Source organism: Octopus sinensis, linkage group LG4, assembly GCF_006345805.1.
Source record: "Octopus sinensis linkage group LG4, ASM634580v1, whole genome shotgun sequence".
Taxonomy (NCBI): Eukaryota; Metazoa; Mollusca; class Cephalopoda; order Octopoda; family Octopodidae; genus Octopus; species Octopus sinensis.
The window spans coordinates 117374582-117401690 of record NC_043000.1 but is presented as its reverse complement, the minus strand read 5'-3'; the positions used below and the strand labels follow the sequence as shown (position 1 = coordinate 117401690).

The 27109-nt window shown below is 37.7% G+C and overlaps 1 protein-coding gene across 1 annotated transcript; it reads left to right on the top strand.

The window, feature by feature from the left end:
• The first annotated feature begins 10495 nt into the window (after window positions 1-10495).
• Window positions 10496-26887, top strand: LOC115210568 (probable G-protein coupled receptor 139). Its single transcript, XM_029779170.2, has 2 exons — window positions 10496-10666; window positions 25330-26887. Exons 1-2 carry the CDS (start codon window positions 10496-10498, stop codon window positions 26473-26475), a joined length of 1317 nt encoding a protein of 438 aa, XP_029635030.1. The 3' UTR covers window positions 26476-26887.
• The last annotated feature ends 222 nt before the right edge of the window (window positions 26888-27109 follow it).

The window sequence follows — 27109 nt, the reverse complement described above, 5'->3', positions numbered from 1 at the left end:
TGCTGCCGTAAGCACTGGGCCATTGCGCCTCCACAATATACAATATAGAGACCACTAAAGACTAATGCTACACGTATAAAATGTGATCTTAAATCATTCTCTACGAAAGAACGTATTCTGGCCGTCTGTCTGTCTCCGTCTCTCTGCCTCTCTCTCTCTCTTTCACACACACACACTCTCTTTCTTTTCTCTCTCATACACACACTCTCTTTCTCTCTCTTTCTCTCTCTCTCCCTCTATCTATCTCAATGGCACTAAAATAAGCATACTTTAAGAAAATAATTTTGATAGACAGAAACTGAAAGAAGCCCGGTGAATTCCCTACTTGAATGGACCATAAACAAAACTTGACCTAAACAGGATTTAGATAATCCTATCAGGTTGTGCTATTAAGTTAGACATAGCCTGGACCAATCTTTGGTCGTAATATATCTAAATTTTATATATGTGTGTTTGTGTGAGACACTTGCCCAAGGTGTCACGTAGTGTGGGACTGAAGCCAGAACCATATGGTTGGTAAGCAAGCAACCTACCACGCAGCCACTCCACTTTGATGATTCTATTTATTCATCACAAAAGCCTCTCTCTCTCTCTCTCTCTCTCACACCACACACTCTCTTTCTCTCTCTCTCACACACACTCTCTTTCTCTCTCTCTCATACACACATTCTCTTTCTCTGTCTCACACACACACACTCTCTCTTTCTTTCTCTCTCTCTCTCCCTCTGTCTATCTCAACAGCACTAAAATGCAGCATTCTTTTAAGAAAATAAGTTTGTAAAAGTTTTAAACAACAAAAGCTAAACCTCCACCTCACATACTCTTCTTTTATTATATTCAATAGAGACCACGCTTGCAACTAAGTAAACATTGCATCAGATGACTGCTTCTATTACACAGGTAATGAACGCTATCCGCATTCATTGTCATAGATGCAATCACCAGCAAAAAATCCACTGATTGTTCTCTCTCCACTCTCTCTGCCTCACAAATTCCCATTTCAAACTTCCTCTTTATATCTATAAAACATATTTCATTTGGTTAGAATAATCATTCTACATTATCTGTTGCATTTTAAACATCAGAAGTGTCTTTTATAAGACAATTCAATACATTCCATTCCACTCATTTTGTATATTATGCGCTGTCGCTAACCTTGAAGTAATGTACAGTTTTTTTTTTTTTTTTTGTAGCACAATATGAAAAGGAAAATAATCGGTAGCATTTACTCTCATGTGGAAAACTATGCACAGCCTGACATTTAAAGAGCGAATTAAGCCAATACCTAACTAAAAGCTGGTTTTGTTTTCCGTTTAGGTCTATGTTTTCTAAATATTACGAATCTTCTCTAAGATTAAGAATACATAAATTCTAACAAGTTACTGAAATTTCAAAAAATCTTAAGGTGTTTCTAATGGACTACTTTTTACTCCAACCGAATAAATATGGCATTTAGATTCATTATCAAAGACTTGCTCGCCTTTGTTTTCTGCCTTTGTTGTCTGGCGCCTAGGTATTTCTTATTTCTTTATTGCCCACAAGGGGCTAAACATAGAGGGAACAAACAAAGACAGACAAAGGAATTAAGTCGATTACATCGACCCCAGTGCATAACTGGTACTTAATTTATCGACCTCAGAAGGATAAAAGGCAAAGTCAACCTCGGCGGAATTTGAACTCAGAACGTAACGGCAGACGAAATACCTATTTCTATTTCTTTACTACCCACAAGGGGCTAAACACAGAGAGGACAAACAAGGACAGACAAACGGATTAAGTCGATTATATCGACCCCAGTGCGTAACTGGTACTTAATTTATCGACCCCGAAAAGATGAAAGACAAAGTCGACCTCGGCGAAATTTGAACTCAGAACGTAACGGCAGACGAAATACCTATTTCTTTACTACCCACAAGGGGCTAAACACAGAGAGGACAAACAAGGACAGACAAACGGATTAAGTCGATTATATCGACCCCAGCGCGTAACTGGTACTTAATTTATCGACCCCGAAAAGATGAAGACAAAGTCGACCTCGGCGAAATTTGAACTCAGAACGTAACGCGGCAGACGAAATACCTATTTCTTTACTACCCACAAGGGGCTAAACACAGAGAGGACAAACAAGGACAGACAAACGGATTAAGTCGATTATATCGACCCCAGTGCGTAACTGGTACTTAATTTATCGACCCCGAAAAGATGAAAGGCAAAATCGACCTCGGTGGAATTTGAACTCAGAACGTAACGGAAGACGAAATATGGCTACGCATTTCGCCCGGCGTGCTAACGTTTCTACCAGCTCGCCTAGGTATTTCTACTACTCTTTACTCTCTCTCTCTTTTTTTCTTTTACTTGTTTCAGTCATTTGACTGCGGCCATGCTGGAGCACCGCCTTTAGTCGAGCAAATCGACCTCAGGACTTATTCTTTGTAAGCCTAGTACTTGTTCTATCGGTTACTTTTGCCGAACCACTAGGTTACGGGGACGTAAACACACCAGCATCGGTTGTCAATCGATGTTGGGGAGGGGGCAAACACAGACACACAAACACACACGCACACGCACACATATTTGTATACATACATACGACGGGCTTCTTTCAGTTTCCGTCTATCAAATCCACTCACAAGGCATTGGTCGACCCGAGGCTATAGTAGAAGATTCTTGACCAAGGTGTCAGCCAGTGGGCCTGAACCCAGAACCATGTGGTTGATACACAAGCTACTTACCTCACAGCCACTCCTGCACCTATTTTGTTTATCTTTTTTTTTTTTTTATCTAAGTGGCTATTTAATATATGATTAATTCCTACACTACCCTGTTTGGTTGCATATTGCATTCAGGTGTATTTCTTTTACACTATAATTTAGATAATTTGTTACAGAATTAACATAGCTACACTTAACAACACGCGTAGAAATAAATGAAATGATACCTCATCATACACCCACTCCTGCGCCTAGAAAGTTCTTTTTTATGTAATTAACATTCCTTTCATTTCTTTTTCAAATTTTTTTTCATAAAACTAGTGTTCTGTGAATAGTCGTTGAATTACGAAAAAACAAAAACAAACTTCTCTAAGCTTATAAAACTAAACAATAGATTACAACATTACATTATGGTCACAGACTTAAAAGAACCAAAATAAAAACTATTAATAAAACAGCTCAGTTAAAAATTTCAATACCCTCTCCTCATATATTATAGTTTAATTTATACAACACAAAGTTTCTTTTCCCTATTTTTATCAGAAGACATAGTTCTTGTTCCTGCACATTCCATACGATTCATGATTTCGGTAATTCGTGACTTCAGTAAAAATTCTGGCTGTACCTTACTTTTTTGTTACCTTTAGTTATGTATGCATGCATTTCAGGATTTACATTTTCAGCTAGAAGATATATTTATAATGGATAGTTAAATAGTGTTTAAATCATCCAATTTTTCTCTTTTGAAATAATCCAATTATTAAAGCTCTATTGAAAACCGGCGCTCATGATAGACATTCTAATAAAGCCCAGTATTACACCACAAGAAAACGCTGCGTGATTTCTCGTTACTTAGAGTCATACTTTGGCTTGCAGTGAAATCTAAAAATGAATGACAGAAAAGAATTCATTGAAAAAAATGCATTATAATAAAAATTGAAGAAATCGCTTTCCAGCCATCTTTTCCAAATTATGATAGAATTGTTGAGCTCGTTTCCACAGGCATCTTAGGATTATTATTGCAATCAAGACTACTGTCTCTATTTTCTCGAAATTTCAAAATTTTCTTGTAGGCAACGTTTCTGTTTCTGACAGTGGTATGGTATTTTATACACTTATAGGAAAATAAAAGCTGATGAATGATAGAAAAAGTGAACTAAAAAGATGCTGATGACGATTAACTGCTCTGATGATTGTAATATACAATCTTCTAATTAAAACATCTTAATTCATTTACGTCATATAGGTCAAATGCAATATGAAAGATGCCGTTTCATGAATAGTCAGCTTACTGTGGATCTATTACATCGATAGTGTTACTATTTAAACGTACGTAATAGAGACATTCTCTTATACTCTACTCTTCCACTTGTTTCAGTCATTTTGACTGCGTCCATGCTGGAGCACCGCCTTTAGTCGAGCAAATCGACCCCAGGACTTATTCCTTGTAAGCCTAGTACTTATTCTATCGGTCACTTTTGCCGAACCACTAGCTTACGGGACGTAAAAACACCAGCATCGGTTGTCAAGCGATGTTGGGGGGGGGACAAATGAAGACACACAAACACACACATACACACACACATATTTATACATATACATATATACGACGGGCTTCTTTCAGTTTCCGTCTACCAAATCCACTCACATGGCTTTGATTGACCATGTGGTTCATAAGCAAGCTACTTACCACACAACCACTCCTGCGCGTATTGTTGATAATGAATATTATTCTATAGGATAAATCCACAATTTTGTAAGAGAAAGTTGTACGTCTGCTGTGAAAGTTTTCAAAAGTAAGTCATGTAAGTTTGATTGTATAGATCCTTCTTTTTTGATCAAATAAATTCCTCGGAATTCTAATAGTCAGATAGAATATTTTCCATCAAGAATTAAATATCAGCGCATCGCAGCACCAGTGCAGAACAATAATTGCAAAGGGATCACCATTGTGCTATATAAACTCGTATAGAACTCCAGTGTAAAAACAAGAAGAAACACATAGTTGCTATCAGATGGTATCTTTTTCTTTTTCGTCCTTTTCAAACCTAGCCAGGCTCATGAGCCCGGCTTCCCGGTTTCTGTGGCGTATGTGCTTCCCCCCCCCCCCAGCTGGACGGGACGCCAGTCCATCGCAGCGTTTCTCAAGAAACAGGAAGAGAGAGTGAGAGAAAGTTGGGGCGAAAGAGTACAACGGGGGTCGCCACCCACCACCTCCTGCTGGAGCCTCGTGGAGCGTTTAGGTGTTTTCGGTCAATAAACATACAACGCCCGGTCTGGGAATTGAAACAGCGATCCTCCGACCGCGAGTCCACTGCCCTAACCACTGGGCCATTGCACCTCCACATCAGATGGTATAAGACTCTAAAATTCCAGGTGAAATATTTAATAGACACGGAACGTTCAGTCAGATAATATTTAATAACCTTTTGAAAGGTTTGGAAACAACACGTTACTGATTCACACACACGCGCGCGCGTAAAGGCACTCATTCACACAGCACCATAGACTTATGCGCACAAATATATACATATATATACATATATATTCACACACCGTATATATATATATATATATATATATATATATATATATATATACATATATACATATACATATATATATATATATATATAATATATATATATATATATATATATATATATATACACACACAACACATCTCTTTCTCTCTCTCTCTCTCTCTCTATCACTCTATCTACGTGTCTGTCTGTCTGTCTGCCTGTATATCTGTCTTTATATATGTATTTATGTATGTATTTCTTCACTGGAACATTAAAACTCGAAGCAGTAAAGCTATAAGTAATCGCGAGTAAATATTTGGTTTAGAACCTTTCCAATAGAAAACGTCGAAGGCTGCCTCATAGTATACATAAAGGTCTAATACACCGGTATTTGCATTGATAGAGCCTCTCATATAGACATACGGTTCTAAGAGTATAGACATTTGTCACTGGTAGACAAGAACCATCTAGTAAAGGCGCCGGAACTGCAAGATCACGAGATTTCAGCGTATTGCGCTTCTTCAGTGACAGGTATCTGCTTACCGCACTCCAGACAAATCTCACTACCATTCTATATTTCATTCTAAATAATTACTACTCTAATGTTTAACGAGTAATGGCTACTTTGAAGTTGTCTTTTTTTTACCGGACCACTAACTTACAGGGACGTAAACAAATTAGCACCGGTTGTCAAGCGTTGGTAAGGGGACAACATAAACACACATCCAATATTTATATATATATATATATATATATATATATACATATGTGACCGCATGTGTACGTTTGCGATTTTTTCCCTTCTGTCTTCCCTTCTCTGGACCTTTCCTTCTCCTATGTTTCTAAACGAAGAGCTCCGCTCGAAACGTTAAACCTCCTTCTTTCCTTCTTCTCTGAGCGTCCAATAATACTATATTTGTTCCACGTCCTCGCTTTTATTGTGTTTTTTTGTGGGTTTCTTGTTGTGGATTAACTGTATATATAATATATATATATATCTATAATATATTATATATATATTATATAGAGAGAGAGAGAGAGAGAGAGAGAGAGAGAGAGAGATAAAGTTAATCCGAACAAGAAAACAAAAAACAACAACGCAAGGATGTGGAAACAAATAAAGTATTATGGACGCTCAGAAAGAAGGGAAGAGGAGGGTTTGACGTATCGAGCGGAGCTCTTCGTCGGAAACATAGGAGAAAGAAACATCCCGAGATGGGAAGGACAGAGGAAAAAAAAATTGCAGGTAGTCTACACGAGGTCACATACTAAAAGGACGGAAGTGGTCAAAAGGACGGAAAAGTGTTTTTTAATAACAAAAGAGCGGGTCAGAGACTGATTGGTAAAAGATGTGTGCGAGATGACAAGGGTGTGTGTGTGAGTGTGTGCGTGTGTGTGTATGTGTGTGTATGGTGGACGAGGCTACTAGCAGCAGTGGCGGAATGTTGGATGATGGCTGGTAGCAAACAGTAGGGAATTAAGGAGTGATTGGGGGTACTCTAGCAAGTCAGAGGATGGCGAGTAACTGTGCTTAGACTTAGTGTATGTGTGCGTGTGTGCTTGTACGTGTGTGTGTGTGTGTGTATATATACGTATGTATGATTGTGTGCGAGTGTGCGAATGGAGGCATATGTTGTGTGTATGTATATGTGTTGGTGTGTATGTGAATTAGTGGGTGTTTGTACGTGTGTATGTGTGTGTGCGTGTATTGTAATTATATGTGAATGTGTGCGCGTACGTGCGCGGGAGTGAATGTATGTATGTGCGCGTGCGTACAAATGTGTGTTTATATGTTTGCAAACATACGCACACACACACACAAGCACACACACACACTCACACACATATGCCCGCATACGTGCACATATATGCACGCAAGGACACACTTCGCAACTGAAGTGGTGCGGGAGCGTGCGAAACCGCAGGCCCACCCGTACAAGCGCAGACGCGATCCCGAAATAAAGCCAGCCACCAAAAACGTGCGTGCATGCATGTGTGTATGTGTGCGTGCGCGCGCGATGCATGTGTGTACGTGCATGCGAGTGTGTATGTAGGTATGTGTGTGTGCATGTTTGTGTATGTGTGAGTTTGTTGGGTGTATGTCTGTGGGTATGTGTGTCCGTATGAGTGTATGTAAGTATGTGTGTGTGTATATGCGTATGTGTGTGTGCGTGTATGCATGTATGTGTGCGTATGTATGTATGTATGTATGCATGTGTGTGTATGTATGTATGTATGTGTGTATGTGTGTAAGTGTGTGTTTATGTATGTATGTATGTGTGTGTGTGTAAGTATGTGTGCATGCGTTATGTGTGTGTGTATGTATGTATGTATGTGTGCAAGCGTGTATGTGTGTGTGTGTGTGTATGTATGTATGTATGCATGCATGTGCGTATGTGCGTGTGTGTATGCATGTGTGTGTATGCATGTGTGTATGTATATGTGTATGTGCGTATATGTGTGTATATGTATGTGTGTATATGTGTGTGTGTGTATGTATGTGTGTGCGTGTGTGTATATATGTATGTGTGTATATATGTATGTGTGTGTGTATGTGTATGTTTTGTGTGTGTATGTATGTGGTATGTACGAATGAAAGTATGAATGTAGTATGTCTGTGTGTGTATGTATGTGTGTGTGTGTGAATGTATGCGTGTGTGCCGTGGGTGTCCTCTGGAGTTGTGTGGGCATAATGTATGTATGTATGCGTGCGTGTGCGTGTGTGTATGTATGCGTGTGCGTGTGTATGTGGGTGTGTATGTGTGTATGTGGGTGTGTATGTGTGTATGTATGTATGTATGTGTGAGAGTATGGGTGTATGTATGTATGTATGTATGTCTTGTGTATGTATGTGTGTGTATGTGTGTATGTGTGTAGGTATGGGCGTAATGTATGTATGTATGCGTGTGTGTGTGTATGTATGCGTGTGCGTGTGTATGTGGGTGTGTATGTATGTATGCGTGTGTGTGTGTATGTGGGTGTGTATGTATGTATGTGTGTATGTATGTGTGCATGTATGGGTGTAGTCTGTACGTATGAGTGTATGGGTGTATGTATGTATTGTGTATGTATGTATGTATGTGTGTATGTGTGTAGGTATGTATGTGTGTGTATGTGTGTATGTATGTATGTGTGTAAGTGTGTGTGCGTGTATGTATGTAGGTAAGTATGTGTGCGCGCATGCATGCAAGCATGGTAAAAACGGTAAGATAACAGAAAGAGACCTCAATATTATGTAAATAGAGGAATTTATCTGTAAAATAATATGTGACAATTCTTCAATAGACAAGATAAAACTTTCGGATGCCGAGGTGGAAATCCACAACACCATCTCTTCGGTTATCTGACTATTGAATAATTGACACATATTATTTACGATATATATAATATATATATATATATTAGATATATATATATAGATAGATATCATATATATATATATAATATATTTATATATTCTATATATATATCTATATAGGTATAGTAGATATAATATATATATATAGATATATATACATATACATACAGACATATACACACACACAAACTTACACACATACACACATACACACACATACATACTACATACACACACATACACATACATACACACACATACATACATACATACATACATACGCACATACATACACACACACTACACCATACACACACACATACACACATACACGCATGCACATATACATACATACACACACAACACATACATACACTACATACATAGATACATACATACATACACACACATACATATACATACATATGTACACACCCACATACACACATACACGCATGCAAAAAACTACATACATACAACACTACGTACATATATACATACATAACACACTTACACACATACACACACACATACATACATACGTACGTACATACATACATACACACACACTACACACACCACATACATACATACATACACACACACATAGATACATACACACACGCATACATACACACATACACACACATACACATACATACATACACACACGCATACATACACACATACACACACATACACATACATACATATACACACGCATACATATACATACATACATACACATACACACACATACACACATACACACATACATACACACACACATATAAACATATAAACACACATATAAGCCTCTACATTGTACACACACGCACACATATATACATACATTCACTCGCACGCACGTACAAACACACGCACACGCACACACATTTACATATATATATATACTATACACTCACACACATATACACACATACAAACATACACAAACTCACATACACAGCGACAGATATACATACACAATATACACCTATGCGCGCACGCACACATACACACAAACACATACAAATGCACACATACACGCACACACATACACGTACATACATACACTCTCACACAAATGAACCCACACATACATCCCTACACACACACACGCACGTACAAGCACACACGCACACACGCACACACGCACACACGCACTAGGTTAAGCAGTTACTCGCCACACACCCACACTCTACGCATACACACACGAACACACACATGCACACATACACACACTACAAACAACACACACACATGATACATATAGCCCTTTGTTTTTTGACCTGGCTTTGACCTGGCTTGATACTAACAGCTAGTAGTCATAAAGGAGTGCCTTATGACAGCTGACTTTGTCATTGCTTATTATTCACCAAAAATACACACACACATACACACGCACGCACAAACACACTTGTCATCCTTGCACACACACACACACACACACACACGCATTCGTTTTTTGAAACCATGATTGGACTACCTCTCAACTTCTGTTCTTTCAACATGTGATCTCTTGAGCACCACCAGCTCAAATATTTTTTCCTCTGTCTTCTCTTCTTGGGATCTTTCCTTCTCCTTGTTTCCGACGAAGAGCGCCGCTCGAAACGTTAAACCCTCCTTCCCTTCTTTCCTGAGCGTCAATAATACCTTAATTGTTCCACGTCCTGCGTTGCTGTGTTTTTTTTTCTCTCTTTTTTTCTGTGTTTTCTTGTTTGGATTAACTATATATATATATATATATATATATATATATATATTTGTATATGAATATATGTACACGACGAGCTTCTATATAGTTTCCGCCAGCCAAAGTTACTCACAGAGCGTTGGCTGATGCAGGTCTATAGTTGAAGACACTTGCACAAGGTGCTGCGTACATAAAAATTATGAAAATGGGACAGAGGGAAGACATCTTGGAGCATGAGGATTTGAGACAATATGACGACAACAAACAGCCCACCATAATCTACAAATATGCCAAGGATCAACATGGAGGCAATCTGCGTCATCTTGATATCCGCATCCAAGCATCCAAAGAAACCAACACTCAGACAAATACAGGAGTACTCTCTCTTTCTCTCTTTTACTCTCTTTTACTTGTTTCAGTCATTTGACTGCGGCCATGCTGGAGCACCGCCTTTAGTCGAGCAAATCGACCCCGGGACTTATTAATTGTAAGCCCAGTACTTATTCTATCGGTCTCTTTTGCCGAACCGCTAGATGACGGGGACGTAAACACACCAGCATCGGTTGTCAAGCAATGCTAGGAAGACAAACACACACACATACACACATATACATATATACGACGGGCTTCTTTCAGTTTCCGTCTACCAAATCCACTCACAAGGCATTGGTCGGCCCGGGGCTATAGCAGAAGACACTTGCCCAAGATGCCACGCAGTGGGACTGAACCCAGAACCATGTGGTTGGTTAGCAAGCTACTTACCACACAGCCACTCCTGCGCCTATACAGGAGTACCTCCTCATAAATGAAACTTACCCAATATTAAATAGGAAATATACATAGTAGATATCATACCCCCATACTCACAGTCTATACAGGTAGAGTAGAATAGTTAGTGGGCTGTTATGTAGATAGCTGTATGTATGTATGTGTGTGTGTGTGTGTGGTTGTATGTATATATGTATATATACATGTATGTAAGCATACGAATATAAAAGTAAACAGATAAACATACAGACGGATAGGTACATAGATAATATGAACAGACAAGCACACATACACACACATACACAAATGAAAACTGAAACACATGGCCATATATACACACACACATTACTTCACACAAGGACACATATGGAGACACACGTCCACACATATGGAGATACACATTCAGACATACAAACACAGTGCATAGTTGCACCCCCACCATACACACACAAAGACATGCACACGCAAGGAGACAGGGGTACACACATACACACACATGTAAACACACACACACACACACATGAAAAACGCACACACACATACATAAAAACACACAAACACGGACACGCAAACATGAATATGCAGAATACATACATACAAATGTTATCTCATACATACATATATACATATGCACACACACACATACATAGATGAATACACACACCTGGATGCGTACATACACACATACATACATACATACATGTGTATACACACACACACACTGATCCGCACACATGCGCATAAACAAACAAAAAGAACGCAATATGAATAATGGACAGAGTCAAAACTATTGAAATGGTTCCAAGACGCAACGGAAATTTTAGAAAAAATAAAGAAATGAGTGGAAATTTTACCAGTAGATAGATAGACAGACAGATAGATAGATATAGATAGATATATATATATATATAGATAGATAGATAGATAGATAGATAGATAGATAGATAGATAGATAGATAGATAGATAAATAGATAGATAGATAGATAGATAGATAGATAGATAGATAGATTGATAGATAAATAGATAGATGGAGAGAGAGAGAGAGAGAGAGAGAGAGAGAGAGGGAGAGAAGCGAGTGAATCGGAATGCCAAAGTGGAGGTGACGTCACACTAATTCTGAGGGATCTATTTACGTGGCTCTGTTTTTTTAATGAGTTGTGGTGATACTTCCTAGATGTAGGCAGCACCTGCGCTTTCTTCCTATCTTCTTTTCTTTCTTCCTTCCTTCCTTCCTTACTTTCTGTCTTTCTTGTTTTCTTTCTTTCTCTCTTTCTTTCGTTATTTCTTTCTTCTTTCCTTCTTCTTTCCTTCTTTTTTCATTCTTTCTGTCTTTCTTTCTTTCTTTCTTTCCTCCCTCCCTCCTACCTTCCTCTCTTTCTTTCCTTCCTCCATCCCTCTCTTTCTTTCCTTCCTCCCTCCTCTCTTTCTTTCCTTCCTCCCTTCCTCTCTTTCTTTCCTTCTTTCTTTCTTTCTTCTTTCCTTCTTTTTTCATTCTTTCTGTCTTTCTTTCTTTCTTTCTTTCTTTCCTCCCTCCCTCCTACCTTCCTCTCTTTCTTTCCTTCCTCCATCCCTCTCTTTCTTTCCTTCCTCCCTTCCTCTCTTTCTTTCCTTCCTCCCTCCCTCCCTCTCTTCTTTCCTTCCTCCATCCCTCTCTTTCTTTCCTTCCTCCCTTTCCTTCCTTCCTCCCTCCCTCCCTCTCTTTCTTTCCTTCTTTCTTTCTTTTTTCTCTCTCTCTTTCTTTCTGTCTTTCTTTCTTCCTTCCGTTCTTCCTTCTTTAATTCTTTCCTTTTTTCCTTTCTTTTTCCTTCCTTTTGTTCTTCCTTTCTTCTTTCCTTCCTTTCCCACACCCCGTCCTTCGCCCGTCCCTACCTTCCTCTCACCCTTCCCCTCAGTTTGCCTGCCTGTCTGTCTGTCTCCCCACTCTCTCTGCTGCTGAATAACGCCAAATACGTATGTCCCTATTAGTTGTCATTGGCGTTAGTGCCGTTCAGGCAGTGATGATGTCTAGCTTGCACGTGGAAAACGGCCACTATTCTGAAGGCACCACCGTCGCTCCCTCCTTTCGTCTCTCCCCCTCCCTCTCTTTTTTCTTACTTTCTTTCGGCCAGTGTTATCAACCTCCCATCCTAGTTTATGATGATCGTGTTCACCTCTGGATCCACGGTTCAATACAAGCCAGGCGAAAGAGACGCACTCCTTCTTATGAGTCACCCAGATGTAGTGGAACGAGTGTGTCTAAAAAATTCTGCTCTTGCAGTGTGATGTGTAACGCATCTTGACATAGTGACTCGAGGTCATTGATCAGGTATCTCTGCTTCCACAAGGATCCCAGGTCACGTGCGTTTATACCCTTTTTTCTTACTGAGGCTGTATTAAAAGGATGAGAAAAACATTTAAAAAATAAACAAACAATAGGCGCAGGAGTGGCTGCGTGGTAAGTAGTTTGCTTACCAACCACATGGTTCTGGGTTCAGTCCCACTGCGTGGCACCTTGGGCAAGTGTCTTCTACTATAGCATCGGGCCGACCAAAGCCTTGTGAGTGGATTTGGTAGACGGAAACTGAAAGAAGCCCATCGTATATATATATATATATATATATATATATATATATAGATATATAATATATATATATAGATAGATATATATATGATAGATCGCTAGCCACTACACATTCTTTATTTTATCTCCTTCTTTCTTTCTGTGTTCCTTTCTGTGGAGGAGCGTACACTCGAAAAGTTAAATTCTCCCTATATATATATATATAGGGAGAATTCACAAAAATAAAAAAGACGAAGGCAGGTGGTGCAGACAACAAACAGATGTATTAGTATAACGCTCGGGAAGTGAAAAATTCTTTAACGTTTCGAGCCTACGCTCCTCCACAGAAAGGAACACAGAAAGAAAGAAGAAGATAAAATAAAGAATGTATAGTGGCTAGCAACGTATCATATATATATAGATATATATATATATATATATATATATATATATTATATATATATATATATAATATATATATATATATGTATATATATATATATATATATATATGTATATATATATATTATATATATGTATATATATATATATATATATATATGTATATATATATATATTATATATATATATATTATATATATATATATGTATATATATATATATATATGTATATATATATATATATATATATATATATATATATATATAATATATATATATATATATATATATATACATATACATATATGAATAAAAAAATGGAGTTAACGCAGGTGTAATCAAATATTTTTACTTTCGACACATGTTTCGAGAAATCCACTGATACTTTTCAAAAGAATAAATGGTATAAACAATGCAATCTTCTCCTCAGGAAAGTGAAAAAAACGAAACTCGTCAATAAGACATTTTAGCAAAAAATGATGGATTTGTATAGCGATAGACAGAACGCTATTAATATTGTTTAAAAAAACGTTATATGATATAACGTCATAAGTAGCTAACAGAAACAGTAGGGATATTAATAGTGAATGTTAAATATAAAGGAAATTAAAGTTTAAATTATAATAATAATAATCTGAGGAGAAGATTGCATTGTTTATATCATTTATTCTTTTGAATAGTATCATTGGACTTTTCGAAACATGTGTCGAAAGTAAAAAATATTTGATTACACCTGCGTTAAACTCCATTTATTTATTCATATATTATTCAAAATATTCAACGTAAACACGAAGTTTCTACCTTTATAAACAAGGAGTTACAACACCTTTACTTGTGAGATCTTTGCTGCCCTGGTAACTATTTATTTATTTTTTCCGTGTTAATTGTTAACAAGGTAAATATACACTCATCTATTTATAATACATATACATATATGTATGTATGTATGTATGTATGTATGTATGTATGTATGTATGTATATACATACATACATACATACATACATACATACATACATACATACATACATACATACATACATACATACATATATGTATATGTATATATAACAAAAGAGGTGGGGATTTCCACGCAGGAAAAAATTCCCAAACTCGTATTTTTAAAATACATTTATTTACATATATACCAAACTAGTTTCAACAATATTTTTGGTCTGTCAATGGTAAAAGTTTGAAATTAGAAAAACATCTTTAAATGTTTCAATGTTGACAAATTAAAATGTTCAAAACAGATAAATTTATCATTCTGAATTAGGAGGACAGGTGCAAGTTTGAATGTTCATAGCAGTCAATAATGTTAATACTGTACATCAGTTTGTTTGAATGTACAAAGTTTATTAATGTTAGTGGTGGTCGACAAGTCATGAGTTAAGAGAGGAAAAACAAGGGACAAATGAAAATAGTAAAAAAAAAGGGAATTTTGTTTACAGTTTCTCTGATCCTCTTTCCGTAGACGCGTTCGCTTGTAGTTTTATGTCTTGGGATCAGATGCATTTATAATTTATTCCGGGAGTGGATCTGATTTTTGATTCGTTAAAATACTGGTGACGTTTTTTCGGTGGTCAAGCTTGTCGTTCTGCTTGGTTGGCTTCACTGTGGAGACGGTCATCAGTCGTTCCGGTTGGTTGGTTCTCATAAAGGGTCATTTCGTTGTATTTGCCGAAGTTTGGTTTCGTGAAATGAAATTTTACAAACACCAGTTGTTGACGTCACCTAACTCCAGACCAATCAAAACTTAGCGGTTCGGCAAAGAGACCGATAGAATAAGTGCTAGGCTTACAAAGCATAAGTTCCGGGGGTCGATTTGCTCGACTAAAGGCGGTGCACCAGCATGGCCGCAGTCAAATGACTGAAACAAATAAGAGAATAAAAGGAAAAACAAACAATAACGAAGGTAAAAGAAATTTACTCACTCTGGTTTATAGGTAATTCTTTACCAAGATTCTTGAAAGATCCCCCCGCTTGGCAAGATTATTTCTCAGACATTAACATCCCACTGAGACCTCTTGTTAGAAGTTTACTTTCTAGCGTCTTTAAAATGGCGGCTTAATAAAAGCTTTTTCCCCGTCGCGAAGATTTTCCTCATGTGCCTTTGAACAGATCGATTTCTCGTTTTACATCCAGAGGAAAGGATACTAAAGGTTTCTTTTTTTAAATTTTTTATTGTGGATGTTGTTATTTCTGCTGGTTTTGGTAAGTTTCGTGTCGTTGCTACGATTTTTGATGTTTCTGCTTTTGCTGGTCGCTGTTTTCTTTCATTCTTTTCGTTCATTCTTTCTTTCTTTCTTTCTTTCCTTCTTTAGTTTTTTCATTCATTCATTTCATTCGTTCTTTCTTTCATTCGTTTCATTCATTCTTTTCATTCATTCTCTTCATTCCATTTCATTTCTCCATTTCAATCATCTTATTCATTCATTCTTTCTTTCTCTTTCTCCACCTCTCTTTCTTGTAATAGTTCTTGTGTTATAGCTATTAATATGTTTTGCTGCTGTTAAGGTGGCGAGTCGGCAGAGAGGTTAGCACGTCGGGCGAAATGTTTAGCGGTATTTCGTCTGCCGCTACGTTCTGAGTTCAAATTCCGCCGAGGTCGACTTTGCCTTTCAACCTTTCGGGGTCGATAAATTAAGTACCAGTTACGCACTGTGGTCGATGTAATCGATTTAATCCGTTTGTCTGTCCTTGTTTGTCCTCTCTGTGTTTAGCCCCTCGTGGGTAGTAAAGAAATAGGTATTTTGTCCGTCAAGGCGGCGAGCTGGCAGAAACGTTAGCACACCGGGCGAAATGCTTAGCGGTATTTCCTCTCCCGCTACGTTCTGAGTTCAAATTCCGCCGAGATCAACTTTGCCTTTCATCTTTTCGGGGTCGATAAATTAAGTACCAGTTACGCACTGGGTCGATATAATCGACTTAATCCGTTTGTCTATCCATCTCTGTCCTCTCTGTGTTTAGCCCCTCGTGGGTAGTAAAGAAATAGGTATTTCGCCTTTCTTTACGTTCTGAGTTCAAATTCCACCGAGATCGACTTTGCCTTTTATCCATGCGTACTGGGCTCGATCTACTCGACTGGCATCTTCCCCGCAAAATTGTGGGCCTTTTGCTCAGAATCGAAAAGAATATTTCCTGTTTGCTGTGTTATTGTCCTGTGTTATTTCCTTCTGGGTTTGAAAACTACTAATAGTCATTCTTCAACCATTTCCCGCTTGTATTAACTTCCAAATCTGCAGCTTCTGCGCGGTTCAACTTTTGTATTTATGGGCGTAGGATCTTTTGAAGGAACTGTTTACCTCCCTCCTTGCAATGAAGCATCATCCTTCAGAGTCATGCAATATTACACTCGATTCTTTTAAACATTTCTACCCTTCCTTTGATTGTTTAGGTTGTCTTCTAATTCATAGGGCGAACAAAAGATATAGTCTTTGTTGTTTTGCCATCGTAGTGGCTTTGTAATTTTCTTTGTTTTTGCTGTTGTTGTTACAGTTGCTGTTGCAGCTATTGTTGCAGTTATTGCTGACGCTGCTGTAATTGCCATAGTTATTCATATCTCCATGCAGTGACGTCAATATAACAATAGAAGCCGTTATTAACCTGGTATGAGGCATATCTTTGCACAAATAAACTTATTATAAAACGGAGTAAGGAGTGAGGATGTTAAACAATCGACAAATTTTAAATGCAACGAAATAGGAAATGCAGGTACACAATCCTTTATCCGGAACTCCTAGAGACAGTTGCGTTATGAATTTCGGATTTTTTTCGAATTTCAGAACAAAAGCCAGATACTCCAGATTGTAAACTAGACGTCAAAACATACGTCCTACTACAGTAACAAAAGCACATGTATTCGTACACACAAGCAGTGGGGAAAATAAATATTTATAGAGTAATAAACTAGTGAATGAAATAGTGAAATAATTAAGATCACAAATAACAAAATACATATAGGCGTAGGAGTGGCTGTGTGGTAAGTAGCTTGCTTACCAACCACATGGTTCTGGGTTCAGTCCTACTACGTGGCACCTTGGGCAAGTGTCTTCTACTATAGCCTCGGGCCGACCAAAGCCTTGTGAGTGGATTTGGTAGACGGAAAATGAAACAAGCCCGTCGTATATATGTATATATGTATATATGTAAGTGTGTGTATATGTTTGTGTGTCTGTGTTTGTCCCCCCAACATCGCTTGACAACCGATGCCGGTGTGTTTACGTCCCCGTAACTTAGCGGTTCGGCAAAAGAACCGATAGAATAAGTACTAGGCTTCCAAAGAATAAGTCCTGGGGTCGATCTGCTCGACTAAAGGTGGTGCTCCAGCATGGCCACAGTCACATGACTGAAACAAAAGAGTAAAGAGTAAAGAGTATATATTGGGATAATTTAAAACAAGAATACACGATCCACAAGTACAGGTATACACATTACTATAATATTTCTGTAGAGATGCATAAGTATTCACACTAATTTGAATAAAGAAAGAAGACTACAAATGGTATTACAGTTTATTTGTACGCGGGAGCCATAAATTGGTTCAAACTAGTCTAAATATATTGCTGCAGTTAAGTTGTAGAACAGGGTCCGTCGGTGTCACCAACGTCGTTATCAGGTTGCAGGCAAACCTCTGATGATGGGCCGGAAACGGGATTCTCAAGTGATGAAGTAGCACTACGAGAGAGGACATTTTAAAAGACTTCTTCAAGTGTCATTTTGTCTTATTAGTACAGGTTTCTGTCTAAGAAATGTCTCTTTAATTGAGTAAACTCCCATAATCTGTTGTTTACTGATAAATGCATGTTGTCCAAGGCCAGTTATTAACTGACCAAAAATTTTCACCATATCGTTTGTTGCAATTCTTTCACCTGTGTCCTCTATGCCATCATCACTACTGTCTTCATTCTTAACTGTATTTAACATCATTTCAGCAATGTCCCCATCATTCAAAGAAGGCCCAACAGGTGCATCATTGCCAATGTTTAGCATTTCTTCAATTTCCACTTATTGTAGATCACTTACTCTTCCGCACGATAAACTTTTAGCGTAAGTAACGAGTTTTTATATCATTTTTTCATTAATAATAATAATAATAATAATAATGATAATAATGATAATGATAATAATAATAATAATGATAATAATAATAATGATAATAATAATAATAATAATAATGATAATAATAATAATAATAATAATGATAATAATAATAATAATAATAATAATAATAATAATGAAATTATTGTATACAGTGCTAAGGAGCACCACAACTTGTCAAAAGTGCGTATAAAGCATATGCAGTGATGAACAAATGTCTGGAAAGTGAACAGTGTATGAGTTAGATACATGCTTGGTGTGTATGGAGGGGAGAAAATCAGGTGTAGTGTTGGCGAATCTCAGGAAGCATGGAAGTTTTGAAGGATGCAGTGCTCCGACAACTAACAACTGATGCCGGCAGTCTGTTCCATGCTTCAGCAACTCTTAGCGTGAAAAAATGTTTCCGAAAGTGATGGGAGCTGTGCTGTTTTCTGACTTTCTAAACGTCCACGGGTGCTAGACAGGTAGAGTTTGAAAAGGTGCTCAGAGTTATTGTTTGTAAGATGGTTAATGATTTTATGGGTGTCTGCCAAGTCAGTTGCCAGACGTCGGAGTTTCAATGTATCCATGCCCAGGGAAGTAAGGCGTTCAGAATATGGCAAATGCCTGATGGAGGGTGTTTTCTTGGTTGCACGACACGAAGTCCTCCGAACTCGTTGTCTATTGGGACATTTTCATCAAACATCGTTATTGGCCACATTCTGTGCCAGACATTTGTTATTGTTGATTTATCAATACCATTCCAAGCATTCACAACCGGGCAGATGGCATCCTTAACAGCGAATTCTTTCAGATAGTCTTGCATTCTTACTCCTTTGTTGACTGCATCAAGGCATACAGCTCATAAAATCATTTTTATACTTGCTTTTAATGGAACGTAAAATTCCTTGGTCACAAGCTGTAAAACAGATGTCATATTTGGAGGCAACTAAATACCGAAAACAATAGTTTTCACAAGAAGTTCGGCAGTGGTATGTATGGAGCAGTTGTCCAGGAGCAATTCAATTTTACAGTTTTATTCCAATCCAGTCTGCTTGCAATGAACTTGTGCCGCTGGTACAAAGTGATAATTGAACCCGTCAGAAAATATTTCTCGGGTACCCATGCTTTCTTGTTTGCGTAATAATGCACAGGTAAATTAACTACACCTTTCAGACATCTCGGATGTTGGCTTTTTCCAATGACTGCCAACTTCACCTTGTGTGTGCCTGCTGCATTAACACACCCCAAAATAGCTAAACTTTCCTTAGCATCCTTAAAACCTGATGGTGCTGTCTCATCTGCCGTTGTAAAGGTTTTTTTGGAACATAGCGCCAGTACAATGCTGTTTCATCAACATTGTAAATTTGTTCAGGATAAAAGTTTTCATCAGATACGATCTTGATAAATTCGTCTATGTAATTTTCCGCAGCTTCGTAATCAGCAGAAGCTTTTCAACACAGATTTTTAGATACTTTACATCATGACGCTTCTTAAATTCCTGCAGCCAGCCTTCTGAATACTGATACCCTCCTTTAATATTCAAATTCTTTATGATATACTCTAGCTAGTTTCATGAATAATAAATTATCAAATAGCAAATGTTCCCTTCTTCGCTGTCGAATCCATCTCATCATCACGGTCAACATCTTCATTCTTTGCGCTGTCTAGTTTTTTCCTATTTTTTATTAGTTTGAGATCATCATTCTCAATATAAAACTTCAGTAATTTGTCTTTCTGCTTCTTAAAATCATACACACTGCTAGTTCCAGCACCGTATTCTTTAGCAAGCCGCCGCACAGACACACCACGATCAAGTGTCTGTAATAACTCTAATTTCAGCGTTATTGATAATGATGTATGCTACCCTTTCTTTTTCTCACTGATATCCATTGGGGTACCTGCAGTTCTTTTTTGACATTTTCAGGATAAATTATATACAAGGTCACAAGGAGCATCACAGAAACAGCAAACAGCAAATGGACGTCTTCTCACTACGAGTGCTGAGCCATAAATGACGCTTGGCGGTCAGTGGCGGCCGACCTGCAAAGCGTTGCCACGTCATACCTATGTGAGTCGGGTTACGGTGCTCAGCTGTTTGCGCACCAAACGACCCCAGTTATGACGCACTCAACTCTCCACAAAAAGTTCAGTTTTGGTGGCCTTCCGAATTTTAGATTTCAGGATAAAGGATTGTGTACCTGTAATAATAAAGATATCATAAAACGCACAACATTCAAAACAGATGGTAAATGTAAAACATTTAGGTTTACTAATCTACATATGTGCAGGGCAAAAGTATTGGCTGCTCTGGTCTAGAACAGTGGTTCCCAACCTGGGATCCACGGACCCCTGGTGGTCCGCAAAGGTAGTACTGGGGATCCGTGAACTAAATTCAAAATTTAACATATATATATATATTATATATATATATATACTCACACATAAGGATAAGTATATTAAAAGGCATCCGGGGAAAAACTCATTTAAATAAAAGGGTTAGGAATCACTGCTGGGAACCACTGTGAAAAGGTTGTGAACCACTGGTCTAGAGCAATGAAAAGAGTGGAAAAGACTTATCTTTTACTAAATGATACGAAATACTTTTTTTACAAAACGTTTCTTTTTACAAAACATTTTTTTTTTTACAAAACGTTTCTTTTTACAAAACATTTTTTTTTTTACAAAACGTTTCTTTAGATTCAAATCCAAATAATCAGGGTTGTTTAGTATGCTGGTAAAGGTGACAGTGTCATGCAATGCAACAGAAAGGCTGCGAGCTGGCAGAATTATTAGCATTCCTCAAACAATTCTTAGCGGCATATTGTTCGTCTTTATGTTCTGAGTTCAAATTCCGCCGAGGTCGAATTTTACCTTTCGGAAAATAAATACCAGTTGCGTACTGGACTTCCTTAAATTTGTTGGCCTTATATTTGAAACCAATATTTCCACTCAACATATTTAAACAAGCATTTTTTTAGTCTATAGAATATCACAATTTTCTTTGTGTTCCTGATCAACTTTTGTATTTTGTTTTACAACTAAAGCAATACGCTATTTCTCTGTTTCATGACTCCTGAGGTTCAACAAATCTGTGTGTCTTTGTTTTTCTGCTTACTAGTTGTGTTATTTTCTTTATTGTCAATATTCCTTTTAGCGCTCACAGTTCTCTGTGTAGACAACTTTAAGAAGATATGAAATTTGCATGAAAAAAAGAAAACAAAAAGAACCCATTTCTCTAAATTCTGCATGGATAATTTTCAAACTTAGCGAAACTATTCGTGTGGAGGTGATTTTCAAAAACCTGTCTGACTACGACAACTGTAATCGCAGGCGTGGCTGTGTGGTAAGAAGCTGGCTTCTTACCACATAAGGCGGCGAGCTGGCAGAAACGTTAGCACGCCGGGTGAAATGCGTAGCCGTATTTCGTCTGCCGTTACGTTCTGAGTTCAAATTCCGCCGAGGTCGACTTTGCCTTTCAACTTTTCGGGATCGATTAAATAAGAACCAGTTACGCACTGGGGTCGATATAATCGACTTAATTCCTTTGTCTGTCCTTGTTAGTCCCCTCTGTGTTTAGCCCCTTGTGGGCAATAAAGAAATAAGAATTATTAGCATTCCTGGCAAAATTCTTAGCGGCATATTGTTCGTCTTTATGTTCTGAGTTCAAATTCCGCCGAGGTTGAATTTTGCCTTTCGGAAAATAAGTACCAGTCGCGTACTGGACTCCCTTAAATTTGTTGGCCTTATATTTGAAACCAATATTTCCACTCAACATGTTTAAACAAGCATTTTTTAGTCTATAAAATATCACAATTTTCTTTGTGTTCATGATCAACTTTCGTATTTTGTTTTACAACTAAAGCAATACGCTATTTCTCTGTTTCATGACTCCTGAGGTTCAACAAATCTGTGTGTCTTTGTTTTTCTGTTATTTTCTTTATTGTCAATATTCCTTTTAGCGCTCACAGTTCTCTGTGTAGACAACTTTAAGAAGAAATGAAATTTGCATAAAAATAAAAAAGAAAACAAAAAGAACATATTTCTCTAAATTCTGCATGAATAATTTTCAAACTTAGCGAAACTATTCGTGTTCAATGAAGAGTGATTTTCAAAAGCCGTCTGACTACGACAACTGTAATCGCAAGCATGGCTGCGTGGTAAGAAGTTGGTTTCTGAACTACATGTTTCCGGGGTAAATTCCACTGCGTTGCCCCTTGGACAAGTGTCTTCCATCATAGCCTCGTGCTGCCTAAATATAAGTCCGAATACGCCTAATGTAAAAACAATGAAAACGGAGATGGAAAAGTGAGTAATGATGTATATGCTATATTCCAATTTTTGCTCCTTCGTCAGTATTCATTCAACCCATTAACTATCAACAAACTCATTGCATAAATGTCCACTAAATATAGCGGTGTAACATTATTGCATATTAAACAGATTCCTGGCAGCTGGTACGTACATATTCATGAGTTGTATGGACTCCGTGTTTCGTTATGCAATTATGATATACTGCTCTTTTACTCTTTTATTTGTTTCAGTCATTTGACTGCAGCCATGCTGGAGCACAGCCTTTAGTCGAGCAAATCGACCCTAGGACTTATTCTTTGTAAGCCTAGTACTCATTCGATCGGTCTATTTTGCCGAACCGCTAAGTTACGTGGACATAAACACACCAGCATCGGTTGTCAAGCGATGTTGGGGGGAGACAAACACAGACACACAAACATATACACACACGTACATATATACGATGAGCTTCTTTCAGTTTCTGTCTACCAAATCCACTCATAAGGCTTTGGTCGGCCCGAGGCTATAGTAGAAGACACTTGCCCAAGGTGCCACGGAGTAGGACTGAACACGGAACCACGTGGTTGGTAAGCAAGCTACTTACCACATAGCCACTCGTGCGCCTACAAAATATATTAAACACACTGTAAGTCAATGATGTGCTCTACTGTGTTAGCAGTGCTATTAAATCATTTGTTACGATTATCTCTACAGACTTTCTATAGCAATTATAGCCTGGACATTACGGCGTTACGTATTCGAATACGCCTAATGTAAACATTAATGTGATCGAAGATGGAAAAGTGAGTAGTTGGTGTGTACGCCATATTTCAGTTTTACTCTTTTACTCACTTTTACTCTTTTACTTGTTTCAGTCATTTGACTGTGGCCATGCTAGAGCACAGCCTTTAGTCGAGCAAATCGACCCCAGGATTTGTGCTTTGTAAGCCTAGTACTTATTCTATCGGTCTCTTTTGCCGAACCGCTAGGTTACGGGGGACATAAACACACCAGCAGTGGTTGTCAAGCGATGTTGGGGGGACAAACACAGACACACAAACAAACATATATACATATATATATATTTCTTTACTACCCACAAGGGGCTAAACACAAAGGGGACCAACAAGGACAGACAAAGGGATTAAGTCGATTACATCGACCCCAGTGCGTAACTGGTACTTAATTTATCGACCCCGAAAGGATGAAAGGCAAAGTCGACCCCGGCGGAATTTGAACTCAGAACGTAACGGCAGACGAAATACGGCACATATATATACATATACATAACGCACATATATATACATATACATAACGCACATATATATACATATACATATACACATATATACGACGAGCTTCTTTTCAGTTTCCGTCTACCAAGTCCACTCACAAGGCTTTGGTCGTCCCGAGGCTATAGTAGAAGACACTTGCCCAAGTTGCCACGCAGTGGTACTGAACCCGGAACCATGTGATTGGTAAGCAAGCTACTTACCACACAGCCACTCCTGCACCTACTTTCCATTTCATTGTCGTTAATGTAGGCGCATTTGGATACGAAACCTCATAAATCAGTGGTGGCTATAATTTCAAAAAACATCTGCCGAGATAATCGTAACAAGTGAAATATAATTGAGTCTCCGAAATTGTAGTCCAGTCAGGAATGATCAGAAACGCTTGAAGCTCTACCTAATTTCCGCAACGGTATTTGCAATATTAAGGCGGCGAACTGGCAGAAATGTTAGCACGCAGGGCGAAATGCGTAGCTGTATTTTGTCTGCCGTTACGTTCTGAGTTAAAATTCCGCCAAGGTCGACTTTGCCTTTCATCCTTTCGGGGTCGATGTAATCGACTTAATCCGTTTGTCTGTCCTTGTTTGTCCCATCTGTGTTTAGTCCCTTATGGGTAGTAAAGAAATAGGTATTTGCAATAATATTTTCTTTTTCTTTTCTTTTCAGGGTAATATTTCTTCACAGTGCTGCTTAGCGAACGAAAGTAATGGACTCTTAAAATTGCTCGGAACACTCTTGGAACGCAATTCTACTCTGTCAAGCATAGACAATGACTCGCGACTTTTGACAATTTCACAATACATCTATGTTTTCCTAACACCGTTAATTTTATCTCTAGGTATCATTGGAAACATACTGTCACTCAGCGTATTTTTATCAAAAAAGCTACGCCATTTGTCAGCCAGTCATTATTTAATAGCGCTCTCCATTGCAGATACCACCGCGCTCATTTTTTACGTCTGTATCGATTGGTTGAAGAGAGGATTATCAATGTGGCCCAATGATAGCTATATTTACTTATTACACACGGAAGGCTTTTGCCAACTGTTTATATACCTTGGTTATTCATCACGCTTTCTCTCGGCTTGGATTGTAGTAGCTTTTACTGTCGAACGTTACATTGCCGTTTGCCATCCATTCCAACGATACAGGTACTATACACGTCGATCAACTCGGCGCATACTTTTGCTTGTAGTAATTTCCTCTTTGATATTTAACCTTCATAAACCGATCCTAAGCGGAATTCATGAGGCCACCAAAGGTGGACCGAAAATATGCACAGTACATCCAAATTTCAATATAATATCATTCGTACTGGATAACGTTTTTGCATTTTTTATTACACTCGTTCCATTCACAGTAATTACGATACTAAACAGTCTCATAATCCGATGTCTTCTCAGAAGAAACAGAAAGAGGAACCACAACACTGTGATTACCGAGGAAAACGTCATTCGTTTAGAATTTACTTTAATTCTTCTTGTAATATCTTTCTTCTTTATTGCCCTAAATTTACCATTTTTCGTAGTATGGTGCATTCAATTCTCTAAGGCTGTATTAATAACCAATGTTGATTTTATAAGAATGGCAGTAGATTTTGAATTTCTAAAGAGTATTTTATTTATCACACGAACTATCTTTTATATGAATTACTGCGTCAATTTTTTTCTTTATAGTTTCACTGGAGCATATTTCCGAAAAGAATTAGGTGCTCTATTCATCTGTAAGCGTAAGTCCTTGAACAGAAGATCTTCAAGTATTGTACGCACAACAGCTGTAAGCTGTAGATCGATGCAATCTTCCTGGGTGTAAAGAAAAGAAAAAGAAATTTACAATTCAAATAATCTGTACGTTAAAATATTTTGCTGTGAATATGGAAATAAGACTTCTGAAAACCTTATTACAAAATGATTTATACAAAATTGTTTTTTTAAATGTTTCATAATCCAACGTTCGATTTCATCCATTTTATAAATTTCAGAAATCGATGAATGATTGATATATCAACATCATACATCACAGACAGTCTATCCTAAATATCTCTCAATAATATAACCCTCAAACAATAAACTACTTCCTTACTTCTAATCTGTTTTTACTTCAGTCAATCTCTTCATGCATACAATCATCACGTTAGACATGCTATAAGGGAGAAAATACTTTTTCAGTAGATTACAGTATTGTAAACCAACGCCTAGTCATGAAAGAAATTCGCAAATTTTCAGAAGCATAAAAAAAAAATCGCTTATCTTAACAATACCTACATTAATTATATCAAATAAATCTACTAGTGATTAATATTTTTTTAGAGTTTCTTTCTCTTACATCCAGCTTCGTATTTTATTAAGATGCCCACGCACATTTCCATACCTATACATAATGCTTCAGACTAGTGGCACTAAATATCACCAATTGACAACGATGTACATCAGATCTAATGGTCAAG

Excerpts from the sequence above, each read along its gene's own strand:
- LOC115210568 (XM_029779170.2), top strand. The coding sequence starts at position 10,496 with ATGGGACAGAGGGAAGACATCTTGGAGCATGAGGATTTGAGACAATAT. Across the intron at positions 10,667-25,329 it reads ACACTCAGACAAATACAGGA|GGTAATATTTCTTCACAGTG; the intron begins GTACTCTCTCTT and ends TTTTCTTTTCAG.